The sequence below is a fragment of the Gadus macrocephalus genome, chromosome 20 (assembly GCF_031168955.1).
Source record: "Gadus macrocephalus chromosome 20, ASM3116895v1".
Classification (NCBI taxonomy): Eukaryota; Metazoa; Chordata; class Actinopteri; order Gadiformes; family Gadidae; genus Gadus; species Gadus macrocephalus.
The window spans coordinates 22,483,725-22,511,579 of NC_082401.1; the positions used below are offsets into that span (position 1 = coordinate 22,483,725).

General features: G+C 47.3%; 2 protein-coding genes and 1 long non-coding RNA gene across 9 annotated transcripts in view; 1 reads left to right on the top strand and 2 right to left on the bottom strand.

The window, feature by feature from the left end:
- The window catches only part of esd (esterase D/formylglutathione hydrolase), a 55,443-nt gene extending 53,358 nt beyond the window's left edge, over positions 1–2,085 (top strand). For all 4 annotated transcript variants that reach the window (XM_060039287.1, XM_060039289.1, XM_060039290.1 and 1 more), the window contains exons 5-9: positions 17–141; positions 391–510; positions 933–1,031; positions 1,406–1,573; positions 1,822–2,085. In XM_060039287.1, coding sequence (XP_059895270.1) covers positions 17–141; positions 391–510; positions 933–1,031; positions 1,406–1,573; positions 1,822–1,902 — 593 coding nt within the window. In that variant the 3' untranslated portion in view covers positions 1,903–2,085. The remainder of the gene's footprint in view (positions 1–16; positions 142–390; positions 511–932; positions 1,032–1,405; positions 1,574–1,821) is intronic.
- A 323-nt stretch (positions 2,086–2,408) lies between these two features.
- lrch1 (leucine-rich repeats and calponin homology (CH) domain containing 1) lies at positions 2,409–27,855 on the bottom strand. 4 transcript variants are annotated; one of them, XM_060039281.1, is made up of 17 exons: positions 27,713–27,855; positions 26,999–27,104; positions 24,742–24,878; positions 24,300–24,430; positions 22,778–22,865; positions 21,878–21,980; positions 21,458–21,567; positions 21,030–21,100; positions 20,801–20,887; positions 20,486–20,563; positions 20,202–20,238; positions 18,262–18,337; positions 16,244–16,363; positions 13,236–13,345; positions 12,596–12,733; positions 11,064–11,141; positions 2,409–5,398 (listed from the first exon to the last, which is right to left on the bottom strand). In XM_060039281.1, exons 1-17 carry the CDS (start codon positions 27,719–27,721, stop codon positions 5,285–5,287), a joined length of 1,593 nt encoding a protein of 530 aa, XP_059895264.1. In that variant the 5' UTR covers positions 27,722–27,855; the 3' UTR covers positions 2,409–5,284. The 4 variants fall into 4 exon arrangements, with proteins under 4 accessions (XP_059895264.1, XP_059895265.1, XP_059895262.1 ...); XM_060039279.1 differs by lacking the exon at positions 2,409–5,398 and adding an exon at positions 5,405–7,840; XM_060039282.1 differs by lacking the exon at positions 16,244–16,363.
- LOC132448200 (uncharacterized) lies at positions 7,847–11,057 on the bottom strand. Its single transcript, XR_009523332.1, has 3 exons — positions 8,986–11,057; positions 8,496–8,544; positions 7,847–8,446 (listed from the first exon to the last, which is right to left on the bottom strand). It is a non-coding gene; the product is annotated as an uncharacterized LOC132448200 (long non-coding RNA).

The window sequence follows — 27,855 nt, forward strand, 5'->3', positions numbered from 1 at the left end:
TCCCATGATCCTCCAGGGGGCTGCGGCATTGAGGGCGAGGACGAGAGCTGGGACTTCGGCACCGGAGCCGGCTTCTACGTCGACGCCACCGAGGAGCCCTGGAAGAACAACTACCGCATGTACTCCTACGTCACGGAGGAGGTATCATCACATCATCCCATCATCACATCATCACATTACCTCATGAAATCACGTCAAAACATCACATCATAGCATCACATCATGCGTCATACATACAGTCATGACCTATTGTAACTGTGTGTGTGTGTGTGTGTGTGTGTGTGTGTGTGTGTGTGTGTGTGTGTGTGTGTGTGTGTGTGTGTGTGTGTGTGTGTGTGTGTGTGTGTGTGTGTGTGTGTGTGTGTGTGTGTGTGTGCGTGTGTGTGTTAGCTCCCCAAGCTGATCAACAGTAACTTTGCGGCGGACCCTGACAGGATGTCCATCTCGGGTCACTCCATGGGGGGTCACGGCGCGCTGGTCTGCACCCTCAGGAACCCTGGCAGATACAAGGTACCTGAAGCCAGCCTGCATCAGGGGTCGATTGGTGAAGGATTATGACTGGCTCCATTAAACCATCAATCCACCCCTCGCAGTGATTATATCGTAGCCCGTCTGAATCCCCGTGTTCAACAACAATCCCACTGATGACGCTCGCGACGTTGCGATTCTATTTGTAGTCCATTGTCCCTCCAATGATTGCCTTATTGAGTCATGTCGCGTTCACGTTATTATTTTGCTCCATTGTGCATTCGCATTCCAAATACAAGTCCAGCTGTAATTCCGAAAGTCCAAACATTTCTTTACAAGGATGAGGGCCTGCAAACCTTATATTCTATGGCAGCAAAGTTCTTTGAGTTGACCATTTCCATCTGCTACTGTATCCTGGTACACAAAATCTATAAATATAAATATATGTCTTTCTCTCCCTCCAGACGGTGTCTGCATTCGCTCCTATCTGTAACCCCGTCGGGTGTCCCTGGGGTCAGAAAGCCTTCGCAGGATACCTGGGAGCTGACAAGTCCACATGGGAGGTGATTCCATCATCCTGCTCTTTGTTCACTTCAATAACACTACGATCAGACGTGTGATGTTACTGCATCGGTTAGTTAGCGACAGTGTTGGCTAGTTGCAATAGTGCTAGCTACAGTAAGCTACTTGGTTGACCACAGTGTTAGCTAGTCGGCTAGTGTTGGCTGGTTTGCTACATTGCTAGCGTGTGGGCTACATTGTTGGCTAGTTGACTACAATGTTGGCTAGTTGCTGGTTACAGTATTAGCTACAATGGTGGTTAGAAAGCTAAAATGTTAACTCAGTGCTAGCTTGTAAGCGACAGAGCTTTTATAATGAGCCTCCAGGCATACAATCAATGCTATGGTTTCAGCTTCACTGTTATCCGTCTCCTCAGGCGTACGATGCTACGGTGTTGGCAGCTTCCTATGACGGTCCCAAGCTAGACATCCTGATAGACCAAGGTGGTGATGACCAGTTCCTGTCCTCCAGCCAGCTGCTTCCTGACCACCTGATCGCCGCCTGCTCCGCCAAGAAGATCCCGGTCGTTTTCCGACGCCAGCCCGTCAGTACCTCCTAATGCAACAGCAGCCATTTTGATAGAATCACAGTGGGCCTTATACATTCAGTGAACAGATTCTGGAAGAAGTTTGGCCATTGGCTTCATAGGTCCGGTATTTGTGTCCTCTGTGATTTACGTCAATGGTCGAGATTTTCGGTAGACACACAATATGATGGTGAAACAGTGCTCTTAGGTTAGAGAATAGCGGAGGGCGAGTTACCCCTTTAATGTGTTTTGTTTTTCCTCCCCAGGGCTACGACCACAGTTACTTCTTCATCTCCTCCTTTATGAGCGACCACATCAAGCACCATGCCAAGTACCTCAATGCTTAGAGCCCACTGTCCTTCACAGAACTCAAGACATCTCCTTGATTGGACTCTGATAACCTAAAAGGCATCCTGGTCTGGAAGGTGGTTTGTTTGGGTTCTGGAGGCTGATGATGTCAGGGTATCACATACTGAAACTGCATGTTGATAGTCATGCAAATCGATCCAATAAAATCATGATTTCACAAAGGTTTGGGTTTGGAAGTTGCCTTTTCTGTTAACAAAATAGAGAACTCTGAGGAAAACAAACACTTTAAATGTGCGCAGATTTGTATAGTTTTGTAAAATGTTGATGAATGGGAGGTAAACATCTAAAAACGGTCAGTTGTATATAGAGAAGTGTTTCAATAGCACATTTAGCTATACAATACTATACAAACCTCTCCAAACATTTAAGCCTTCATATTTATAGAGCTATAGCATGAGTTGGCTCTACATATAACTCTGAATACTGTCAGTTCTATATAGAGCTATATTGTAGTAAAATAGACTGATGGCTCAAAGCAAGTGGGTGGTGGTTTATTACAGCAGGTCTTTAATACATTGAAGACAATAACAGTGCAGTATATACAGGTGATTACGGGCTGCTTCATGCACATGAAAGAGGGATGCTGTACAAAATACACAGACGTAAAAAAAGAAAATACTTAGAAAGTTTCAACAAGAAAAAAAAGTTACAAATCAAGTGAAAAATACATATTCTCCATGTCAGAAAAGTAGAAAAGTGTGTTTTTGTTCCATACTATGTACAACACGTCGTCAACAGAACACCTTTACACACGTTCACCGCTGTTCTAGTGGCCCAAATCCCACATCTCTGATTCAAATATTCCGTTGCCAAAACAAATATAAATAGTTCAATTTAAAGTGCAGGGTAATATTTTGTTTGGCCTCGTATGAGTTTAATGTCTTTAAACAGAACTGTACAGACAGCGAAGGTAAAATATCTAACTTAAATCATATCAGGAGATGTCTTCCAATGCTATGTGTAATATCTTAGTACTGATTCTGAGCATGTTGGATGTCTCTGATATAGACATGTCAATCCATCATGCATCGTGTCTGATATCTATGGACAGCATGAACCCTTCTTTAAATAAACTCGGCTGCTTTGGTTCCATTAGGTCTCAGGTGTGTCAGCCATTGAAGGCCAGTGGTTCAATGATGCTATATTGATTACATCACAGGTTCAAATGTGATGTCATTGCTTAGAAGTTTTTAAAGCCAAATACTAGGTTAACGTAATATTCATGAGCAGTAGAACAAACATGATGAAACCATTTTAACTAATTCGCAGACTGGGTGCTTTACACTATTCTGCATGTTAAACAAGGTGGTATTACAGTAATATTGCTGCAAAACCACAAACGATTACTGCCAACCTATAAGCTGTCGCACTTGAGGTCTTTAAATAAAAAAACTAATAAAATAAACCTGGATAGAGAAACATGGTTCTAGAGGAGCTGCAACAAACTCCATTTGTTTTGGCAACTGTTCCAGAATATTGTGGGCAACACACACATACGCGCACACACATACACGCTCGCTCACACACATGCACGCACGCATACACACACACACACACACACACACACCCTAATCTAAATTTAATGTTGGATGTCGGATACGATGGTCGGATTAGATCACCTTCACTTATGAATGAAAAGCATCCAAAAAAATGAATCCAAAAAGTGGCACTATGAAATAATCAATCAACTAGGGTTGGAGTATTTTAACAGTCCCAAAGGTTATGGTAAAACACTATAAAATACACACAACTTTACCTAAAATATATTAGAGAAAAATATTTAAGATATTTCTTCTTTTTAAATGTATACAATCCAAATATTTAGCTTGGCATGTTTTGTATCATAAATAAAGCATTTTAATTAATAATAAAAAATGAAAACTGCAGTTGTAAATACTTAAAAACCTTTTGGTATTTATCCTCCCGGTCGGAGAGTTGAGAGCTGAAAAGGGTTTTTTAGCAGGAAGACGGTTGGTAAATACAGTGCGTTACATAACTCAACCGCCAGGGGTCGCAGGATGCTACATGTGTTCGGCAGTGTCAGCAGAGGCTACAAAAAAGGGCAGCACTCAGTTCACCTTGAAAACATTATATATTAACAATATTATAATATTCTTAAAGTCTTTATGGAGCTCATGGTCACCGCCTCACAAGGCTAGACTGAAGTTTTGTAAATAAAACTTTTCATTTTTTGAAAAAAAACATCCTAATTTCCCACATGTGCATTTAAGATGATGAAGAAGAGACAGAAGTGGAAGCCAGGTACAAGTGAGCCCTGTTGGGTGCGTTACTGTGTGCGTTGTCTAGCGTTGTGTTTGCCATGTACATGGAACTGGCCATTAGAAAGCACACTTACCTGTACACTACATGCAGCCTACGACAGACGGTGTCACATTTCAACACTACTGGTCAGTGGTCACTATAGTTCACTCTATTTCCACTGTTCCTACTGGTTGGGACCAACTCTGATTTGAAACATGGAAGTGGGCGGTGGCCGGGGTGGTTGCTAGGGGAACAGGCTCCTCATGTTCCGGGGCCGATGGGGTCTGGGAGTCTGTGGGCACGAAGCGTCCCGCTGACGTGGGGAATCAGCCAGGACTTGGCGCTATCTATCACACGTCAGCGACAGTCCAGGGAGGCCATCGCTGGTGCTGCTTGACGCTGTGTAGCGCTAGAAAGAGCTTGGAGGTTTTTGGCCGCGTGGGGAAACGGTGGCTGAAGATGCAGAGGCTTTGGATGGGTGAGGGGTTTGGCTTTGCTCAGGAGGTAGAGCAGTTTGTCTTGCAACCGAAAGGTTGTTAGTTGGATCCCCAGCTCCTCCTAGCTGAGTGTTGTTTTGTCCCTGAGCAAGACACTTAACCCTAACTGCTCCTGACGAGCTGGCTGTCGCCTTGCATGGTTGACTCTGCCGTCGGTGTGTCAACGTGTGTATTAAAACGATGTAAGTCGCTTTGGATGAAAGCGTCTGCTAAATGCCCTAATTGTAAATTGTAAATTGTGAGGGAGGGAGAGAGAGAGGGAGGGACCCCGATGCAGGGATACACATGTCTGGTACATGTTCGGGTATTGCTTTGTCAAAACGATGCGTCGGAAAAAAAAACATTCCTTCTCCTTGACGTTCTCAATGTTCTTCTTCTTCTCCCCTTCTTATTATTCCCGCTCCTGGGACAGTTAGCCGGCGAAACACAGCTCACAGGAAGTAAGAGATGGGAAATGGTGCTTTGGCAGGAGGAGGGACCAGAGCAGGCCGGTTTCCGCACCGGGGGACGGGGCCTTGTGGGGTGACGGGAGGGGGGCTGGGGGTGGACTGGCTCTGAATCCTTGGGGTTCTTTGTGTGACCGGCTCCTGGTCCCCCAGCATCATGTGAGGAGGGTCTGCTTGGCGGGACTGTGGTCAAGCAGGGCCTGGACGGTGTTGCACACCCTCAGAAGACCCCTCTCCTCGAGGATGTGGTGGGGGAGACACAGCCTGTCCTGGGGGGGAGGTAGAAGGTTGTATGTTAGAATAATGACGTTGTATTTGCGTTGTCATTTTGGAGGATAAAAGAAGCTGTTCAACTCATCCAACACTTTGATAAAAACAGAGTGAACTTGTCAAGGTTTCAACATTTATTATCCCTGGCACACATCGGAACAATCGCATAAAAACACCTCGTCCAATCAACGCATCCCATAAAAACAACTCGTCCAATCAACACTCAGAGAAAAATACACCATCCAATCAAATCATTACAAAATCCAAACATGGAAAACATGGGCTGAATATTTGGAGACTATGTATGTTACGGTTGAGCTACTGTTTGCGAAGACCGAAGACAACTGATTGGCTAGCAAGGACGTTTTGAATATATTAAATATCACTCTGGTGAATTATTGGAACTAACTGTCCTATCGTTAGCAACCTCGTTTAAATGCAACATACAGCAAGTAGATTGCTGTTATGTTTCTATGGCGTTTTAACAGTATATCAAGATAGTATTGAGATTCTCTTAAACTCTATAGCCCTTAATGACTGCAAATGGTCCTGGTCACTTGGGGAACAAATATGTTTGATATAAATAAACATCTATTACTCTTAACGGAAAAAGATTAGACCACAAGTTCAGCTATTTAAAGTTGATGTCTAAAATAAGCATTGCTTCACTTTAAAACACCAAATGGTTTAGCCAATAAAAATGTATAATATGATGTGTCCTTGACAGCGTAAAAAAGCATTAAACCTATTCATTCATTTATTCATGAGTTGTAAATCCATGACCGGACCTGACCGGGTCGTTGTGCTTCACATTAAAATTACCGCAGCAACATCAACATCAACTTAACAGTCTGGGTGTCTGTGATAAAGATCTACTTAAACTAACGTCAGAAGATTGAGGACCTTCTCCCTAAATCCGGCTCAGATGTTACCTCAGATGTTACTGTGTGTTAACAGGTTTGGTGATCAGCGTCGGGGAGTTCAGAGTGGTTCACAGTACAGGAATTACTACGGGGATAAGAAGCCTGAATGGCTCCAAAAAACCTGAACTATGTTATGTTTAAATACTTATGAAATAAACATCCATGCATGGCTCAAACCACCCAGTATTTGTTTTCCTTTCTCTGAATCCATTTTGGCTGTGCAATTCAAAGATTGAAACATCTGGTATTCCCAGTGGGATAAACGGTGGTAGAGCTTTGTATCAACCAAGGGCATCAGGGCCTCACTAGTGCTTTACTAGGGCCTTGCTAGCGCCTTGCTAGCTCCCCTACTGGTAATCTTATAGTATAAGGACAGTCTGGCTGGAGAAACGCAAACTTGGAAATCAGTTTCCCCAGACCACCTTGGGCTGGCCTGGGACCTGCCACCGGGAATGGTTGGGATTTAGATTTTTTTTGCTTTTTCAAGTGGCCAGGTCTACAAGCCTCCCCTACAGGTGACCAGGAAGTACTCTGACTTTACAGTGCATTACTCTCTGAACACATATATTTTTTAGCACTCCATTTCCCATCATTCCCAGCATGGCTGCCATATGCCGCGTTTCCATTAGTGCAGGGACAGCTGGAAACCTAACCTGCATTCTGAGTTTTTCGATTGATTTGGGCAGTATGGTAGAAGGCTTTTCCGCTACATTTAAATCAATCCTGCACTGGTCACTACAGCTCGGGATAGTTCACCCATCGTGTATCTATGATACGCATGAGTCTGTACGGAAAAACGAGACAGGGCAGCCATGAAGGGAGGAGTGGCACTAGAAGCCATGGCTGCTATCTCCAGATGTTGAGCAGAGGGAATCTGATGTTTTTGATGGTCCAGGTTGACCTCCTGGCTGCTGGAGCCGCCTCTCCACATGTACTAGTCCAGGCTGTGTTATGTTAGCCTGCGATGCAACGGTAAGACGTTTGTGTGTAACTCCACACCCATGAGCCTCCAGTAAAGCGCCTTTAGAGCTTTTATTGCAGCAAGTCAACGAGCGACAAGTCTAACGGAGGAGCAGTAGAAAGAGGGTGGAGGGGGGGGAGGTGGCTCAGGCTGAAGGGCAGGAAGGTAGAGGCGGGCGGGCGGGGGGGGTGACGGCTGGGCTTTCTGGAGAGCAACGGGTCTCTTCCTATTGGCTAGGTGAGCTCGCTCCAGCTGTAGGCCACAAACAGCAAGACCAGGCAGAAGACGTGCATCAGGCTGGAGCCAATCAGGTCCCACATCTGCCAGGCTGGGGCCGGGGTCTGGGTAGTGGCACAGACCAATGAGGGGGCGTTTTTCGACCGAGGGGCCGGGCTTGAAGAGGACTCCCGAGACGGCTTCCTGGCGGCCACGCTGTCTTGTTTAGGGTCTCCGGGTCGAGGGGGGAGGGTCGTTTCCAAGGCAACCAGGGCCTGCACCGTGGAGCGGAGTGGACGCAAGCGACACTGGAGGACGTCGTACGGTGAACAGAGAGAGGACTGGTCGGGAGGAGGACCAATCAGGGGAAGGGGGTGGGGTCAGTGAGGATGGAGGGGTTACCAAGAGAGTGCACAGAATGGAGGGAGGGAGGGAGGACGAGAGACAGGGAGAGATGCAGGAAGAGAAGATGAGAGGGAGAGGTGGCAGAGGGAGAGATGGTGGAGGTGGAGGTGAGAAGGAGGAAAGGGTCGGAGAGAGGAGATGAAAAAAGGAGCGAGGGGGAGGACACAGGGAGGGAGAGTGGAGAGATGGAGAAGGATGCGGGGAGAAGGGGGAAAGGGTCGGAGAGATGGAGAGAAGGAGAGACAAAATGTCGATCCAGACGCAAAATGAAGAGAAAGAAAGAAGGCAGGTGGTTAACCAATGGGCATAGAGTTCAAACGTCACAGAGAGTGCCAACAGGGAGGGGCATGGCGTGGCTGGCGTGGCCGGCGTGGGTAAACATGGCGGGATAAGATGGGATGAGAGAGGAGGAGAGAGAGAGAGGATTCCACTCTACTGACTGAATATCTACCTGAATGAAGCCGTGTTGGTGCCTTGCTCTACCTACCGAGCAACACAGCGTAGAGAACCCCCACCCCCGCGGTGTGAGTGCAATTCTCTACCTACAGAGCTAGCCAGGGGATAGAACCCCAAAGCCTACAGTGTTAGTACCTACTGAGCTAGCCAGGGGATAGAACCCCAAACCCTACAGTGTTAGTACCTACTGAGCTAGCCAGGGGATAGAACCCCAAAGCCTACAGTGTTAGTACCTACTGAGCTAGCCAGGGGATAGAACCCCAAAGCCTACAGTGTTAGTACCTACTGAGCTAGCCAGGGAATAGAACCCCAAAGCCTACAGTGTTAGTACCTACTGAGCTAGCCAGGGGATAGAACCCCAAAGCCTACAGTGTTAGTACCTACTGAGCTAGCCAGGGAATAGAACCCCAAAGCCTACAGTGTTAGTACCTACTGAGCTAGCCAGGGGATAGAACCCCAAAGCCTACAGTGTTAGTACCTACTGAGCTAGCCAGGGGATAGAACCCCAAAGCCTACAGTGTTAGTACCTACTGAGCTAGCCAGGGAATAGAACCCCAAAGCCTACAGTGTTAGTACCTACTGAGCTAGCCAGGGGATAGAACCCCAAAGCCTACAGTGTTAGTACCTACTGAGCTAGCCAGGGAATAGAACCCCCAGCCAAGGCAATGTCAATCCCTTGCTCTACCAACCGAGCTACACAGCTAATATAACCCCCACCCTGCAGTGTGTGTGTCTTGCTGTACATACTAAGCTACAAAGGGAATATAACCCCTAACTCTTTCTCGATCTACCCACCGAGCTGAGGAAATGGAACCCCTTCCCCTGGCTGGCAGTGTTAGTGCCTTGCTCTGCCCTGGGAATAGAACCCCTACCCATGGAAGTGGAAGCGCCTTGCTCTAACAGTGGGTGTCTCTTCTCTCAAAAAGCAGATGAAGAGCGCATGAGAAGCCGAGAAGCAATGGGAGCCGGTGGTGCTCAGCGAGAATGCAATGGAAGAGCTGTCTTGCTTGCCGAAGCTACGATCACAATAGCTTGTGGAAGCATTCTTGCAGTGACTTGTACATCATTCAGCTAGTGGTACCTTTGACTTGTACGTATCACAGTTAGAGAGCACACACACACACACAGAGACTGGAGGTCAGCCAGCCAAGTGGCAATACTCTTCAAAAAGGAGAAATCCAGAATTAATGATGGTTATGCCAAAGAAGCGACTAGCAACACGAAAACTGTGTTTTCCGCTTTGAAAAACATTTATGTGCATATCCCACGGCAGAACAGTGGCGTTGCATTTATTAGAAACAGGGGAGGATTCTGAAAGGATTCTAAAGATCACTTACATACAACACAGCTTTCAGACAAAGTTAAAAAGCTGTCCTCATAAAGACGTGGTCCCCATGATGTCCTCAAAAAGACAGTCCCCATGTGTTTCCCACACACACATCTCTCCTTTATTCTCACAAAGACATAGTATAAGTACTCAAGTTCCCTAGTTTGGTCCTCATGAATATACCACAGTCCCTATGTTCTCCCCACAAAGACATATTTAGGATGTGTTGAGAGGTAAAAAATATCTTTGAAAGCATCTCATACACATTCATACACACAGACACAGACACAAACACACATACACTTCGGCAAAACCAGCAGATTCCTTAAAGGGGACATATTATACCACCACGTGTGAGTGTGATTAGCCTTACAAGCCGTTTCAAAAATCGGCCCCATATGACATCACTAGTGGGCGTGTCCACCTAGATCTGTGCTGGATAGATGAGCAACGTTCACCTCAGTCCACTGGGTAGGCTGGTAGACTGATCTATCCAGCACAGATCTAGGTGGACACGCCCACTTGTGATTTCGAAACGGCTTGTAAGGCTAATCACACCCACACCTGGTGGTATAATATGTCCCCTTTAATAACTCCAAACCGATATAGCAAATGACACGACAGGTCAAAGGTCACTTCCTGGGTGATGGAGGAAGCAGCGATGATGCAACAGGACAGGGCAGCGCCGGAAGCAGGGCTCTAGCTCTGGGATTGACCACAGACTGTTGAAGGCAGAGGGGCCTCAGCAGGCGGCCCTCGGGCCCTCAAAGGATCACAATACGTTCACTTCAGAGTCTTTGGAAATATTTCCAGAAGTTTGAATGCTTAAAGGCAAGCATTTCGGAATTCAGAAATGCATCAAGGTCACGTCCAAAAACCAATAGAAGAGATGTAATTATTTATTATAATTATTATTCTTGGTGGTTGTGATCTCGGCCTTCGTCCCAGGTCTAGAGTTGTAAAACACCACATGCTTAGCATTCTTCAAAAGAATGATTTTAATGATTTTAAACGCTGATTTAAAACATAATTTGAAAGGTATCCACTTACAGCAACATATATCAGCTAAATGAACTAGCTGAAATAATGATTGTTTCCTAAATGTGTCAGGTTGGTTATTAAGGGTGGAGGTTTATGTATAGTTTGTCTTTGGGAACCCACTATTTCAAGAACAATTTCGAATCGATCCATTTCACTTCCAAGTGGGAGGGCCAACCCAGGTGTGTGATGGATGGACCGGCCCGCGACTTACCCAGTGGGCTCTACCAAGGGATGGCCGATCACTAATGTGGATGCAGAATATTTGTTGGATATCAATGCGGTGTGAGCGGGTTCTGGGTGGGGGCGGGGTACTGCACGAGGGGGTGGGGTCTTACCTCCGAAACACCTATCTTCCTGCAGGCATCCAGGAAGTTCTCCACGTTCCGGCGACACTTAGCCATGCTGAGCTTAGGCTGAGAGAGGGGACACACACACACACACACACACACACACACACACACACACACACACACACACACACACACACACACACACACACACACACACACACACACACACACACACACACACACACACACACGTTTAATACCCCTCCTTAACTAGCTCTTTAGGATCCAGGTAGGAGGTTTCAAAAGGCCAGTAGGTACGTAACACGGGTCTAAAGTTTCTTTTACACCAGAAGGATGTTTTTTGACCTGTGACCCCTTCTTCGCTAAGAGGTATCTTTGATTTTGTTAAGAATTTTCTTTCCCAAACATAATTTAATGCTTGGTTCTCCAGGGTTCTACAGGGTATCTCTACACCAGTAGGTGGGTTCTCCAGGGTTCTAAAGGGTATCTCTACCCCAGGTGGGTTCTCCAGGGTTCTAAAGGGTATCTCTACACCAGTAGGTGGGTTCTCCAGGGTTCTACAGGGTATCTCTACACCAGTAGGTGGGTTCTCCAGGGTTCTAAAGGGTATCTCTACACCAGGTGAGTTCTCCAGGGTTCTAAAGGGTATCTCTACACCAGTAGGTGGGTTCTCCAGGGTTCTAAAGGGTATCTCTACACCAGGTGAGTTCTCCAGGGTTCTAAAGGGTATCTCTACACCAGTAGGTGGGTTCTCCAGGGTTCTAAAGGGTATCTCTACCCCAGGTGGGTTCTCCAGGGTTCTAAAGGGTATCTCTACACCAGTAGGTGGGTTCTCCAGGGTTCTACAGGGTATCTCTACACCAGGTGGGTTCTCCAGGGTTCTAAAGGGTATCTCTACACCAGGTGGGTTCTCCAGGGTTCTAAAGGGTATCTCTACACCAGGTGGGTTCTCCAGGGTTCTAAAGGGTATCTCTACACCAGTAGGTGGGTTCTCCAGGGTTCTACAGGGTATCTCTACACCAGGTGGGTTCTCCAGGGTTCTAAAGGGTATCTCTACACCAGGTGGGTTCTCCAGGGTTCTAAAGGGTATCTCTACACCAGTAGGTGGGTTCTCCAGGGTTCTAAAGGGTATCTCTACACCAGGTGAGTTCTCCAGGGTTCTAAAGGGTATCTCTACACCAGTAGGTGGGTTCTCCAGGGTTCTAAAGGGTATCTCTACACCAGGTGGGTTCTCCAGGGTTCTAAAGGGTATCTCTACACCAGATGAGTTCTCCAGGGTTCTAAAGGGTATCTCTACACCAGTAGGTGGGTTCTCCAGGGTTCTAAAGGGTATCTCTACACCAGGTGGGTTCTCCAGGGTTCTAAAGGGTATCTCTACACCAGTAGGTGGGTTCTCCAGGGTTCTAAAGGGTATCTCTACACCAGGTGGGTTCTCCAGGGTTCTAAAGGGTATCTCTACACCAGTAGGTGGGTTCTCCAGGGTTCTAAAGGGTATCTCTACACCAGGTGGTGGGTTCTCCAGGGTTCTCCAGGTTGTAAGTTCCATCTATACATACCACAGCAGGGGATGGGACATGGATGCTGGCCACGGAGCGCGGGCGGATGTGATTGGCCAGGTGGCAGAGCACCACGCCATCCATGAGGGAGGAGCCAAGATCTTCAGGAAGTGCCACCTTCAGCCTGCCCTCAATGCCCTGAGGGGAAACACCCGGTCAATATTCACATGAACCCGCAACTGTGACGTGAAACCCTGATTCCATTCATTCGGTTAGAATCTCAATTCAATTATTTATTGACGCATTCTGAGAGGTCCCGTTTGACAGTTTTATTTAATAAAAAATGTATTAAGGTTTGAATATTTTGGCCATCCAACGTGGCCGTTCGGAAACATGGATTGTTTATACGGCTGGCTGCAAATAATCTCACGCCATGGACCACCAGACATGTTTTTACTGCAAGGCCCACTGACTTTGCCGTGGACATGTTCCACGTATTGTGGTGGGACCACAGTTACACTTCTGTTAACTTCATGGAAGTAAGCCTTCGAGCTATTTCATTGGACAACTGACATTCGGTGAGCACTAGAGGACTTGTGTAAAATTTCATTTCCTGGTTTTAAGCACGGCAACAATGTAAGCCCCAAACAGCAGCGACTGGAGGCTCTACAGCTCTACGGACACACGGGCGTGGCCTTACGTCTCTAAGGGTCTCCAACAGCTCCAGCTCCTCCCTAAGCTGCTCCATCTTCCGTCTCATGGTGAACTGGGGGTCCACCGCCTCCAGACTCTTGTGGCTCCGCAGGAACACTACACAACGCAGCGGTATGGACAGAGATGACATCAGAGAGGTCAGAAACCGCTACACAACGTCAACACAAAACACGACAGCTTTAGATAGAGCAGGGGCACGTCACAACACGATGAGAGGATGGGACAACATTAGTTAGAGCCGAAACACTATACAGCGTTATTGCAATAACACAATGCAGCTTTAGATAGAGCAGGGACACTACACAACGCATTAGTAAAGAATGAAACAACATTTCATAGAGCAGAAACTGTACACAACTCGATGCAGCTTTTGATAAAGAGGGGGGCACTACACAAGACAGCTTTAGATAGAGCAGGTCTACTACACAACACAGCTTGAGATTGAGCAGATCAACTACACAACAAAGCTTTAGATAGAGCAGATATACTACGCAACACTGCTTTAGGCCTTTTAAGGGAAAACAGGCACTCCCTCTTGCTCCCTAAGTAATGGTACACCCTACCCCTCCGCGGGAATGAGAAGATTCTAGGGCTAGGGCTCAAATCTAGGGCTAGGCGGGGTAATGGGGTGTGGTGTTAGATAGAGCAGGTCCACTACCCAACACAGATTTAGATAGAGCAGGTCCACTACAAGTCCCAGCTTTGGATCGAGCAGGTCCACTACAAAACACAGGTTCAATAATTTCCTCCAAGATCAATGAGGTCATCTGTAGCTAAAAACAACACAATAAAAACCCAGCTTCAGACAAACACCACACAACAACAACAATTGTAACAACAACACTGCATCAGATAAACACTAAAGACTCCAGAGACTCTTGTGGTTCAGAAGGAAGCAACTTCACAGCAACACAGCAACACAACAACACAAAAACAAAAGAGCGTTGAGAGAGCCAGGCATTCATCGGTAGCGTGAAGGGAAATAGTCGCCCTGGGAACGTTCTGGCTCTTCTGGTTTTATCTTGTATTCATGGTTCTGCTTCGGTGCCTCCATCGTCTGATGTGGAGCTATACAGTTTTGGAGAGCACAAAACCATTGTTTGTTGTGTCAAGTTCACTTTTGCTTTGAGTGTTGAGCCAGGATGTAGTTGAGCAACAATCTCCAAATGTTCCAGGGAAGCAGACGAAGTGGAAACCAGAGGGACGAAGGCTGTGACCTAGCAGAGGAGCCGCCATGCTAACGCTAACTAGCTGTCTTTACATAACAATTCTATATGTCTATATTTAGATGCTCCCTTATATAACTGTGTTCATATCCACTCATGCATGGCGCACTCTGTTCTGCTCCGGGACATGCGTCTGTTGTAGCCCCGCGCCAAAAGAATCCAAGTGTTCTGCAGTCACTTCCCTCCATCGTATGAGCGCTCACACGTTGGCTCCTCAGCATTAGCTCCCCACCACGAGCCCCCTACACTGCTACTAGCACTGTGGCATCAGTGCTAACCAGTATAACTCACTATAATGTACTCGTCAGCTCCCAGTGCACAGCAGAATAATACTGTGGTTGAACTGGGCAGTTCCCAGTGTCCACCAGTAGAATACGTGTGCCATTATCTGTTTATTACGCACACACACACACACACACACACACACACACACACACACACACACACACACACACACACACACACACACACACACACACACACACATTGGGCTTATCATTTATTTTCCTTCATATGTTTAAGCAGCAGCAGTGCTCCTCTATATAAGCTACTGTCTGCCAGGTTGCCGTATGCTGCTCCACCACCAGAAGGAGACACGCTCACTACAGCAGGAGGATGTGTGTGTGCGTTATAGTGTGTAAATGTGTGAACAGTTGACCCTAAGTAATTCATGTATTCACGGACACGATGGCATCCATTAATCTGTCTAAACACACTTAGAGGGAGAAAGATAATCAACACACGTGCATCCATGCACGCACGCCCGCACGCACACGTACGTACGCACACACAAACGCCAACACGCGTGTACACACTCACACACACACAGACATGTGCAGGGCTATGAAGCATGTAATTGGAGGGTCCTTTTAAAGGTGTGCTTAGAGATAAGGCTTGAAGAGAGACTGTCTGTCTGTCTGTCTGACTGTCTGTCTGTTAAGGCTGAGACAGCACAGTAGTTTATGAATGTTTCAGGGCGTGGCTGGTGGTGGTTTCTGTGGCTACGCGAACACATTGTTTGAAGCTCTCTTTACTAAACATTGACTTCACAGCATCAAAAGATACACACAACCACACACGCACACACACACACACACACACTCTTGGCTCCCAGCCGTGTCTGTAGGGAGTGGGATCTGATTGGTTGTTAATGAGGTTAGCAGGTTAGCAGCTAGTGTCCGCTGTGGAATAATGGACTACACCACTACATGTCTTTACTCTCTGTGTTCCATTTTAAAACTCTCTCTCTCTCTCTCTCTCTCTCTCTCTCTCTCTCTCTCTCTCTCTCTCTCTCTCTCTCTCTCTCTCTCTCTCTCTCTCTCTCTCTCTCTCTCTCTCTCTCTCTCTCTCTCTCTCTCTCTCTCTCTCATATAGAATTAGAATACTCCCATAGGACCATTTGCTAATGCTTCCAATACAACAGCTTATAACACACACACACACACACACACACACACACACACACACACTAGTCTAAAATAGGAACTTTAGTGGGAGGCCGGAAGAGTTTAAACACAGTGGCCCAGAAAAAGAGAGGGAGGTGGAGGAAGAGAGAGAGAGAGAGAGAGAGAGAGAGAGAGAGAGAGAGAGAGAGAGAGAGAGAGAGAGAGAGAGAGAGAGAGAGAGAGAGAGAGAGAGAGAGAGAGAGAGAGAGAGAGAGAGAGAGAGAGAGGAGAGATATTAAACTCCATTGTGTTAGCAGCTCTGTTTATTATAGTTTTCAATTCCAGGTTGCTGATTGGCCAGCTAGTGGAGAGGTAGGACCTACCGCGGTTGGTCATGCCTCCGTCGTCATGGCTACGAGGCGTGTCCCTACGGGAGGGCGGGGCCTGTGAGAGTAGGGGGTTGAAACAGGAGGGAGGGGGCGAGCAGGGCAGCGAGGGCGGAGCTAAAAACCAGGAAGTGCAGGAAGAGACGTGTGAAGGGGGCGTGGTGTTGGGGGGGCAGGAAAATCGGACACCGGAAAACCCAGAAAAACCCAAGAGAACGTTCCGGAGGTGGGTGGGAACCACGTAGACATTTGGAGACAACAACGCAAGCAGTGATTGGACAGGAATTTGAGTGACAGGACATGTTTATGTGACATTCATCGTTCAAACAAGAGAGTGAGAGAAGAGACAGAGGAAGGGAATACAGTGCCAGACAGGAAGGAAGGAGTGAGAGGAGGGGACGACCAAAGAAGGAGAACGTAAACACAACAATGATTAGTGGCAATTATACACTCACAGGAGTCACATGACAAGCTTTTAGCATGTTAGCTGCGCTAGCGGTGGGCTGCAGGTCACACACTGCTAACGTTTAGCAAACATAGGCAGGATGGCAGCAAGCTAATGCCACACGGACTGAAGCAATGTTCCACAGTGGATGAAACCATCCACTCACATCCCAAACCATTCCCTGAAGATATTCTAGAACTAAATAACCTAAACCTCACCATCTCTATCCTTATGCATAAACATAGCCCTTTCTAATGCATCAAAGGGAGGAGAATACCAGTATGAGGAAAGGACAGGATGTTCCGTTTCGAGGGCAAAAACAACCAAAATAACCAAAGGTCGGTTTGATTCCACTCATCTCAACATCCTTCACACGTTTCTCTTATTTATTGGCTGCATGGGGATGGAACCTAGTTTTGTTGTTTCTACTTATGGATCCTAGTTTAGTGGTTTCTATGGTGTTTCATGCCAGCTGTCACGGCATAGTAAGGCTGCTTATAGTAAACAGATATCAGCTGAGGGTTCAGTGTTTCATGACGTTGGTCAATACTACCTTACTTAGAACCAAGCCAAAGTCTCAACCGATATTGGTGGAGGATTGAGCATTTAATGTATTTTTTTTATGATAGGCTATATACATAAGCGCAAGCAACATATTCTGAAATCTGCTTTTTCATTACTGAACCTAACTTGGTTACACTAGGAAAAAACGGCTGTCTGAGTTGGTTGGTGAATCAAATTTCAATTGCAATACAACCATTCGCAAATTTAGGGGACCCTGCCATTGGTAACGCCCAGCCCCACACTAACCAATCCTCAGCCAGCAATAGCTCAGCTGACTCTGACACTGGCCAATCCAAGCTTTGCAATAACAAGCATTGGTTTCAAAGCCTACGCACTAATTCATGTGACAGATGCTCAATGCATAGCTTCAAGCATGCACAACCCACCACCCACCTAGCTCACCAATATTCCCGGCCCGTCGGTTATGCATTGTTTTAATGTATATGAACATGTCATTTGTCTGTATACACCATGGTATATATCTGGATATCCCACCTGACAGCGAACAGCTGATTACTTTGCTTTAACTGTTAGGCTTATGTTTGCTCACTATAGCACACATTGCACTCTTAACACTCCCTGGAAGGAGGGATACCTCTTTTACTATTTCTCCTTGTTCCCTACTCAAAGCTTGTTTCCCTAATGAAGGGCTTTTTTCCTAACCCTTTAGAGGGTTGAGGGAGATTCCCTGTGTTGCCCTGGCTATTAATACATATTGTACCATAAAATAAAGGGGTCTGCTATAACCTAGTTTAAAAGGCTCCTATCGTCAACACTGGGAGTCAAAAAGGTCAAATAAACCTGGGTGCCAACGAAAACCCCCGACCTCCTCACACCCACTTCCACAAACACCCACTCCACACCCACCACCGCACCCAAACCCACACGAGCCCCTCCTGCCACCAACTAACGCCCAACGCCCAAGGCCACTACCACCACCACCAGCACCCGACCCAGACCACCACCACCACCCTACCACCACCACCAGCACCCGACCCAGACTCACCTGACCGAGGCTTCAGACCAAAGGGGGGGCTGGAGAACGGCATTCTCTCACATGACGGAGAGCCCACCTCGCCCTCCTGCAGGAAAAACACCATTAGTTACACATTATATGGTACAGTCAGGAATTAACTTTAGCTGTTTAAGACTCTAGACGCAGGTGTAAACTCTCTAAGGGGCAATCTGTGAGAGGACCAGATGCATTGCTTTATGACATGTGGTTACAACACAGCAGACACGTAGCAGCTTACATGGCTAAGCAGCTAGCCAAAGGGTTTTAATGAAGTGGAGAGGCTAACCCTCTTAAGCAGAGATAGCCAAACCATCTCACGCGTGCCGGCTCCAGCCTGTGGCCATGACAGACAGGAAATACACCCTGCCTCTGAACGGGTCACTTCCTGTCTAATGAAACAATGGCTGCTGTTGAAAAAATATGTCTTCCCTCAGTATCTTCGAGCCATCAACTAAACTAACCCTGAGGTGAAACACTTAACCATAATTCTACCTTATCAATAACCTTTGCGGTTATACTACTGCTAAAACTAATTTAAAATCAAAAAGCCAAACCTAACACCATTTGGAATCAAATTTCAAATAACCCTTAACATACCCATACCCTAAACGTAACACTACCCTAAATAAAATCCTGAATTGCTGGCAACATTACAATTATTTACTCTAGCCGTTATTAAACCATGCTATTGAGGACTGGTTTTACCAGTTTGACTTGAACGCACCATGTTTCCCTTGACTGGAAGTGGATGCATGACAAGGCTCAGGGCTTTCATGTGATGCGTCAGCTGACACTGAACAGACATGTAGGCAACGCACACCACACTTCAAACTGAGTGACACGACAGACAACCAATCAGCAAACACCTCTTCGGGGGGTGGGACGGGGGGGAGGCTTAAACGGCCGCTATGGTTACCTTGATTGACATGTGCCACTCATATTCTCGGCAGGCGAGCTGGGCTTCAAAGTGGGCCTTCTCTAGAATCATCTGTCTCTTCTGCTGGAACTCACACGCCTCTGCCGCTGGGAGCTGGTGGAGAACCCAGCTCAACACACCTTCAAAACCACCAGCCTTACCTACACCTTACCTCCACCTCAACTGTGCCTAACCGCCACCTTAGCTTCCTCTTACATACAACGTAGTGGATTCTTAGCCGCACCTTAAGACACCCTAGCTGAACCTTAGCTGCCGCTCTAGCCTGCACCTGCACCTTATGCTGGGGGCACACTAGAAGATTTTTCACATTTTGAAAACCTGAGAGACCACACAGATAATGATAGATTAAGATACAATTAGCTGTTTTGGTGATTTGGGGTGGAAGGAAATAATTACAATGCATGACACACACATGTTGTGGCGTGGAATCACACCAACCGATTCCACGCCACAACAATCAAGTCCCTATTTCAAACCCCCAACTCGCGCCAATTTACCGCAATCCAGCTCTTGACTTGGCGTGGCGGACGACGGTCAGGAGGAACTCGATATGTTAGCCTCTCCAATTGTTTTTTTCCTTAAATTGCAGACAACATTTTTGGAATCTTGTTGCCCCAACTCTAAAAGCTTTTCCGCCATTTTTGAAGACCACCTCACTTCTCTTATACTAACTTGATGAGTTATTGGTATTACGTTTAGTCAGAGTGGCTCCCAATTGGCTTTCGTCTTCCCCACTTGCAACCAATTGCCTGCATACTCAGTTGTCCTGGGGGCTCCCCCCACACTACAGGACATCACAGCATCGTGAGGTCTAACGTCGTAAGGTCTAACGTCGTTGCTCAGATCACCAGTGACACCATATGTTATCAATCACACCGCTCAACCTCCTTCCTCCAACATCTGCATTGTTTACACCTAATCTGGATTCAAACAGCACTACCATAATTTACTGTTTAATAAAAAAAAGTTATGTATGGAATTTAGATCACTGTACCTTGGGTGTAGCAGAGCCGTCATCACTCTCTTGTCCACTGCAGAGATAGAAGAGAGTCAGAGACACACGTACACACAAAAACGTCACACACACACAGACACACAAAAACATCAAAAGCACACAGCCATACAAACACATACACACACACAAATCACACACACACACACACACACACACACACACACACACACACACACACACACACACACACACACACACACACACACACACACACACACACACACACACACACACACACACACACACACACACACACTCCTCACTTGAGGGAGTCGTCCACGTTCACCATCTCTACAGGGTAAAGCTGAACACCAGACACTCCGTCCTGCTCCAGAGACCCTCTGACAAGAGATACCATGTTGACATGTTATTATAACACAACATAACGTAAGCGCCAGGATCAAGCCAACAAGCTAACTAGCACACTGGTTCTGGGTGCAAACACGCTACCTAGCAGACTGGGTTTTTGTGCTAACATTTTAACCAGCTGACAGTATTTTGGGTGCTCAAATGCTCACTAGCAGGCCGGGTGCTGAGTGCTAACAAAATAACAAGCTAACAAGCAGAATGTTTCTTACCGGTTGGGGTCTTGTAGGAGCTCTACGGCTTCCTTTAGCTGGTTGATCATGTCAATATGGAGCTCTGACCCCCCTACGTCTTTTGACCTGTGACCCCCACCACCACAGAGACAGGAAGAAGGGTTTCAGCAAACAACAACAGCAGTTTAGGCAAGTAAAAATATACTTCAAGATTGACATAGAGAGAGGGGAAGGAGAAAGAGAGAGAGAGAGGGAGAGATTTTCCTACGTTTGTGCAGTTGGCCAATTCGTGTCTTCTTCTATCCTGAGCGGCTCATCAAAGTCTGTCACTGTTCGGCCCTACGCAAACAAACACACACACAAATACACAACAGAATTATGGTGTTTAAATCAATCTATTAACTGTTTAGTTATTAACCAGAAACTTTTATCCAAAGCATAGTTAGAGGGCTGGGTGATGGGGATGGAGGTAGAGATGTCGAAGACAGTTGGGTTGGAGTGATATAGTGAGATACGTAGAAGAGCGTGGGTTAGAGTGATGGAGGTATAGATGACGAAGAAGCTGGGTGGGGTTAGAGTGATGGAGGTATAGATGACGAAGAAGCTGGGTGGGGTTAGAGTGATGGAGGCCGAGAGATAGAGGAGAGTTTGGAGCAGAGGGTGGGGGTGGTCAGAGTCGGGGGGGGGGGTTCTTGCCTTGATGTAGTTGAGGAAGCGTGCAGTCAGCCCAGCATCTCTGTATCCAAACTGTTCCCTCAGGGCTTCCGTAGGGCTCTCCTCGATGAGCTGGACGGCATCAGAGTCCGCTGAAACACAGACATCCCATAGACCTCAAGAACACTGCTGTCCTGACCCATCACCACGGAAACCCTCAGATAGAAACTCCTCCCCCCACCCCTCGCGGGCCGGCTTGGCTCTGATTGGAGCAGATTGAGGTGTTCTATTTAGGGTGTGTGTCAGGGGGACAGCACAGTGTGTGCGTGTGTGTGTGTGTGTGTGTGTGCGTGTGTGCGTGTACATGTGCATGTGTGTGTGTGTGTGTGTGTGTGTATGTGTTTGCGTGTGTGCATGCGTGTGTCTGTGGGTGTTTGAGCATGCGTGTGTCGCTGTGTATACCTGTGAGTGTGTCAAGGTGTTCACTAGAGTCTTGTTGGCTGATTCCTTCCTCTGTGATGTTCGTCATGGCTCCCGTCAGACTCAGACTTTCTTCATCTGACGGCTGGAAAAACAAACTTTACAGCATGAGCATAGCGTTCCGTAGCAGGAAACATAAAATAGCATAGTATAGCATAATAATAATTATTGCATCATCAGCTATTGCAGCCTCCTGGCCTGTTCAGGGACAACTCTCAGCAAGGCTAGGAACCAAAGGCTCTTGGTTTCATTCCCCTCGATGTTGTGACAATAGCAATGTCGTTCCATTTGACCCAGCTTAAAGGTTGGGTATGGAATTCTCTTTTTTGGCAATTTTTGCAAAATTACTTGAAATCCTTATCATAACCCACTTACAGCCACTGAGTTAGAAGTACTGACATGAAAATTAAACAAGTCAATCATCAGTGGAACGGGCAGGGCTCGGAAAACTCCAGCCAATGATTTCCAGACCCACCGAGTGGCATTGGACAGCAAGTACGTCGATCAAACGGTCGTACTGCACTCCCCCTCCCCCTCCCCCTCCCCCGCTCCCCGCACGTGACCCCTTCGTGCACATACTCAAAGCTCGTGACCCAGAGCAAGCTTCTGTTTGTTGTTATCCTGCGGTAGCTACTGGAGCTAGCTAATGGCTCGCTCTCACACATCTCTGTTCGCGCTCGTGCGTGATTGCGCGTCCATGTACTTGGAATGGGTGGAGTCAGAGTCAGCGTTGAAGGAGAGGGGGTAGGACCATAAGAGTTGTGTATTTTCAAAATCTGCTGGCGTTTCGCAAATCCCATACCCAACCTTTAACATAGCACAGCATAGCATGGCATAACATAGCGTAGAAACAGCATAGCATATAAACACACACACACACACCTCTGTGGCGGACAGTCTCTTGTCTCCGTTGTCGCTGCCGACGCCGGAGTCCGCGTCCTGTTTACGGTGATGGTCGACGTCCTCGGAGCTGCAGAATACAACCAGGGCACAACCAGCTCAACATAACCAGCTGAGAACTACAACCAGGGCACAACCAGCTCAACATAACCAGCTGAGAACTACAACCAGGGCACAACCAGCTCAACACAACCAGCTGAGAACACGGTCACAACAAGCTGAACACAAGCTGACAGCCGCGTTAGTACAACTTAGCATCCACCTCAAAACCAACTGACTGCCACATCAGAACCAGTGGACAACATAAGAACCAGCTGACAACCAGCTCAGAATCAGCTCACAACCACAACAGAACCAGTTGACAACCAGCTCAGAACCAACGGACAACCATGTTAAATCCCACTGACTGAGCAGAGAAACAGCTCACATGCAACTCAAATGTCCACGCTGTTGTTGTCTATGGCTTGTGGTTGTTATTAATTACAGCAGCACTATAGAACAGGGGAGTCCTGCCCCTTCCCTAAGCTGGCAGGTCCCGGAAGTCTGCCGGATGACCTTCAGCTACCCCACATAACATTAATTGTTAACGTTTACTTACAGCATTTTGATAACGACACTACCTCTTCATACAGGCTGTCTTCAGCTCTGTAGCATCAGCCTATGGTCGGTTGGAGCTGCTCTTTCCCCATTATCATTGTAGGTAAAAAATAATAAGATAAGAAGCCATTCGTAAGAAGTCGTGTGGCTTTTTTTAAATCAAAATAAGCATGACTCCTTGTTTGCTCTATGTTTTCAGTCTGGAGCAAAACACTACAGCATGACAGCATGAAGTCACCACTCAAATCATTGATGTGGCAGGAGAAAGTGGGAGACGTTTGTTTACCAGCTGCCCAGCTACAGCCCAGCGATGAGTACCTTCAGACATATTTTAAACAGGCATTTGCTTTTTCTTTCTTTGACATCATTTAGAACGACCAACTTTAGAAATGTAAAAAAAAATCCACAGTATAATTTGTATATAATTTGGTTCCCAATTTAAAGTATAATTTGGTTCCCAATTTAAAAATGTGGAACCAGCCGTTGGTCACCAAAGTGGAAGGACGACCCAACTCTATGGCCGTGAATGTGATGTGCTGACTTTGATATCTGTCTCTCTGCTAGAAGTGTTTAATAGATTGTTGCTGAGCAGACGTGACGTCTGAGTTCCTCCAGACTAATGGAGGAACTGGCTCAGTGCGTAGAAACTGAGAGGCTGTGTTGAGCCATTCTGGCTCCAGGCTTGTGAGAGTGTTGAGTCGGTCTCTCTTTGAAATGAAAACACACACACACACACACACACACACACACACACACACACACACACACACACACACACAGACACACACACACACACACACACACACACACTGACACACACACACACACACACAGCAACGTCTATAGTACCTATAATGTATATGACGGATGGATTCCCTGGGTGTGTTGGTTTATTATGGTGACTGACCTGCCGGTGCTGGGCTGTGATAGGCTGAGGCGCTCGATGACGGGCAGGAAGAGGGCGTCGGGCATCTTGTCACTGCGACACGCTTCCATGCTGAGGTACTTAAAGATGTGTACTCTGCCCTTGATGCAGATCTGCAGGGCATAGCGGAGGGGTGGGTTGGCCGGGGGCAGACATTGGGGATTGAAGGGTGTGTGCATAGTGGGTATTGTCTATTTGTACTATGGTGCCGTTTGTCTAGTCAAATGTATCTGTTCAGGGGGAGGGGTCCTGAGGGGGGTAATGGTCTAGGCAGAGTGTGTGCGTGTGTGTGTGTGCGTGTGTGCGTGCGTGTGCGTGCGTGCGTGCGTGTGTGCGTGCGTGCGTGTGTGTGTGTGTGCGTGCGTGCGTGCGTGCGTGTGTGCGTGCGTGCGTGTGTGCGTGTGGGCGTGTGTGGGTGTGGTACCTGAGCAGGGGGGCTCTGCAGGGGGTTGTGGTCTAGACGGAGGGTCTGTAGATGCTTCATGTTCCTGAAGCTCAGCGGGATGGTGGACACCTTGTTACACGACAGGTCAAACTTCACCAGGGGGAGCTCTGATAGGTCTACACACACACACACACACACACACACACACACACACACACACACACACACACACACACACACACACACACACACACACACACACACACACACACACACAGTTAGTATTTAAGTATTATTTATTTGCCATCTTTATCCAGAGAGCCTTTCAGTGCATTCAGAGACCTGCCATTAAGAAGCAGATAGGGGTTACAGCTCTCGCTCTAGGGTCTAGGGGGTTTTGCACTTTGTTCTGTTAACATCTTTACTCTACCGACAGCGATATATTGTTCCACTTCTTATGACAAATGTACTTATTGCAAGTCGCTTTGGATAAAAGTGTCTTCTAAATGCCCTAAATGTAGATGTAAATGTAAAATGTCAATGTGTCTACATGTTAAACTGCGAAAAATGGGGAATCTAGCTCAAAACCTTTCTGCTGGCAGTCAAACATCCTCTTCACTTGATTATCCGGCCCTTGTATATAAACACACACACATATACCTCTAAGATGCATGAAGAGAGCGTGTGCGTGTGTGTGTGTGTGTGTGTGTGTGTGTGTGTGTGTGTGTGTGTGTGTGTGTGTGTGTGTGTGTGTGTGTGTGTGTGTGTGTGTGTGTGTGTGTGTGTGTGTGTGTGTGTGTGTCTACTTGTCTACAGAAGGAAGAAGGAAAGACAGAAAGACAGAGAGAGAGTGAGCGAGAGTGAGAGAGATCAAGAAGAATCTGGTCCACTCTGTACAGCAGAGGATATAAATAAACTGCTTCTGGAAGAGAGAAACCAGCCAGACACTAACCACCGTAACCACGGTGACCCGTTGAGGGAGGGTAGAGAGACACTGGGAACGAGGGAGACGGTGAGATAAAGAGAGGGGAGAGAGAGCGAGAGAGACAGAGAGAGAGAGTCAGAAGAGGGAGAGGTTGACATTCACAACTTCAGAGAACAGATGTCTTTGTGTGTCTGTACTGCCATGTGTACTGTGACACGCACACACTATATCTTTAAAGTCATAAATTCTCCCAGACTGCTACATAATTAAAATCCTGTCGGAGCCCTTATCACCATGACAACTGGCCCGGGGGAGGAGAAGCTGAGCTCCAAATAGCGTCTTTAGGAACGGTGAGCTTCTTTATGCTAATTGGCTCAGAGCGTCCTGTAGCCGACACGATGCCCTGGCCTCGGGACCTAAGGTCTCCTTGTCCAATGATTAGATGTTTAGCAAAAGCATTTCGATTGCACGCATTCGCTTTTTCTCGTTCCTCATCGAAAGCTTAACGTGTTGAACATTTTCCCCTGAAGACTGCAGCAGTAGCACCCCATAACACACATTCAGGTTAACAGCCATGTACCTGGTCTTCATGGGGACAATTAGCAGTAATATGATATGAGAGGAGTGATGTGGACCACCAGCTCCTCAAACATCCAGGGTGGTCTCCTTGTGATCCTCCGATGGGGGGAGAGAGAAGGAGACCACCTAGACTGGTCTCCTTCCAAAACAACTGTTCCCCTTTTCTCTCTCCCGCTCTCTCTCTCTTTTCTCTCCCTTTCCCTCTTGCCAACATCCTCATCACCCAGGCGTCTGGAAGTTGATCCAGATCAAGGCTCATCAATCAAGCCCAGAGAGAGTGTTTGCCCAGAGTTGAGCCCATCCAGACCATATCAGCTGAGCCTAAAGCCTCGATGCACACAGGCTGAATGACATCCTGGGCCGATTGTGTTGAAGTCCTGAACCAGCGGCTCTGTCTCATGTCAACACAGGAACAAGATAAAACACATCGAAGTCGTCGCAAAGTAGGTTTTGTGTTGTTTTCCACTTCTCTGAGTCTGAACTCGATTTCTGTGGAGCATTGAGGAGGAAAGGCATCACAGGAGCAGGAGTGACCCTGACTCTGTCTGAATGATAGTCTTCAAGCCGTGAACTCGCCCCCCGCTAGCTAACCTCTGGCCCTGACCGAGCCCGTACGCTTGCCTCTCCCCGGCGACAGCGACATTCCCTTTGTGGCCAACTCTCGTGATCCCGTCGGTGCTGCATGTGCGCCCATTGAGCACCAGTAGATCAAGAAGAGCTCGAAGCCTTCTGCTGCCCCCGGCCCTTGTGAGGGGCTGTGTTGACGCGGCCCTCGTCCCGGTGCAGCCCTACCTTCAGGGAGCACACAGAGCAGGTTCCTCCGCACGTTGAGCTCTCTCAGGGCCTTCAGGCGGCCGATGTGTCTGGGCAGGGTGCTGAGCTCGTTACAGCTCACGTCCTGCAGGGGGGGGGGGGGGGGGGGGGGGAGACAAACCCGGTCGTCATCAACATGGCAACCAGTCGGAAATACCCATAGCAACCGGGTCCGCGTCGCCACGGCAACCGTGGGACATACCGTGGCATCCGTATCAGCATTGCCATGGCAACCATTCAAAAAGGAATCACTGGATATTATCATATAAATCGCATTCAGTAACACAAACGTAAATATTTCTTTGAATAATGTAAAATGTATTCAATGAAATTTTGTGTGGTGGTTTTGAAGCGAGTAATGTTTGTGTATATACATATATACTGTATGTGTGTGTCTGTGTGTTTGTGTGTGTGTGTCTGTCTGTCTGTGTGTATATGTGTGAGGGTTTGTTGTGTTGTATTAACATACGTCTTTGTATGTCTCTGTGGATTGTTAACGTATGTGTGTGTATACGTTTGTGTGTGTGTGTGTGTGTGTGTGTGTGTGTGTGTGTGTGTGTGTGTGTGTGTGTGTGTGTGTGTGTGTGTGTGTGTGTGTGTGTGTGTGTGTGTGTTGATCTGTGTGTGTGTTTGTGTACATATGTGTAGGTGTATTGGCATTTGTGTGTGTGTGTGTGTGTGGGGGAGTCCTACCAGCTCCATGAGGTGGTGTAGCTGGGCGATAGCGTCTGGCAGGCTGACCAGTTTGTTGTTGCTGGCGTTGAGAACCCGCAGCGGCAGTCGGCTCAGACACGCTGGGAGCACGCTCAGCTGGTTACGACTGGTCTCACACACAC

Coding starts and splice junctions, on each gene's coding strand:
- lrch1 (XM_060039279.1), bottom strand. Junction 21,568..21,877: donor ACACCTTGACACACTCACAG/GTATACACAGCG, acceptor TCTGTGTTTCAG/CGGACTCTGATGCCGTCCAG. Junction 20,239..20,485: donor AACGTGGACGACTCCCTCAA/GTGAGGAGTGTG, acceptor CTATCTCTGCAG/TGGACAAGAGAGTGATGACG.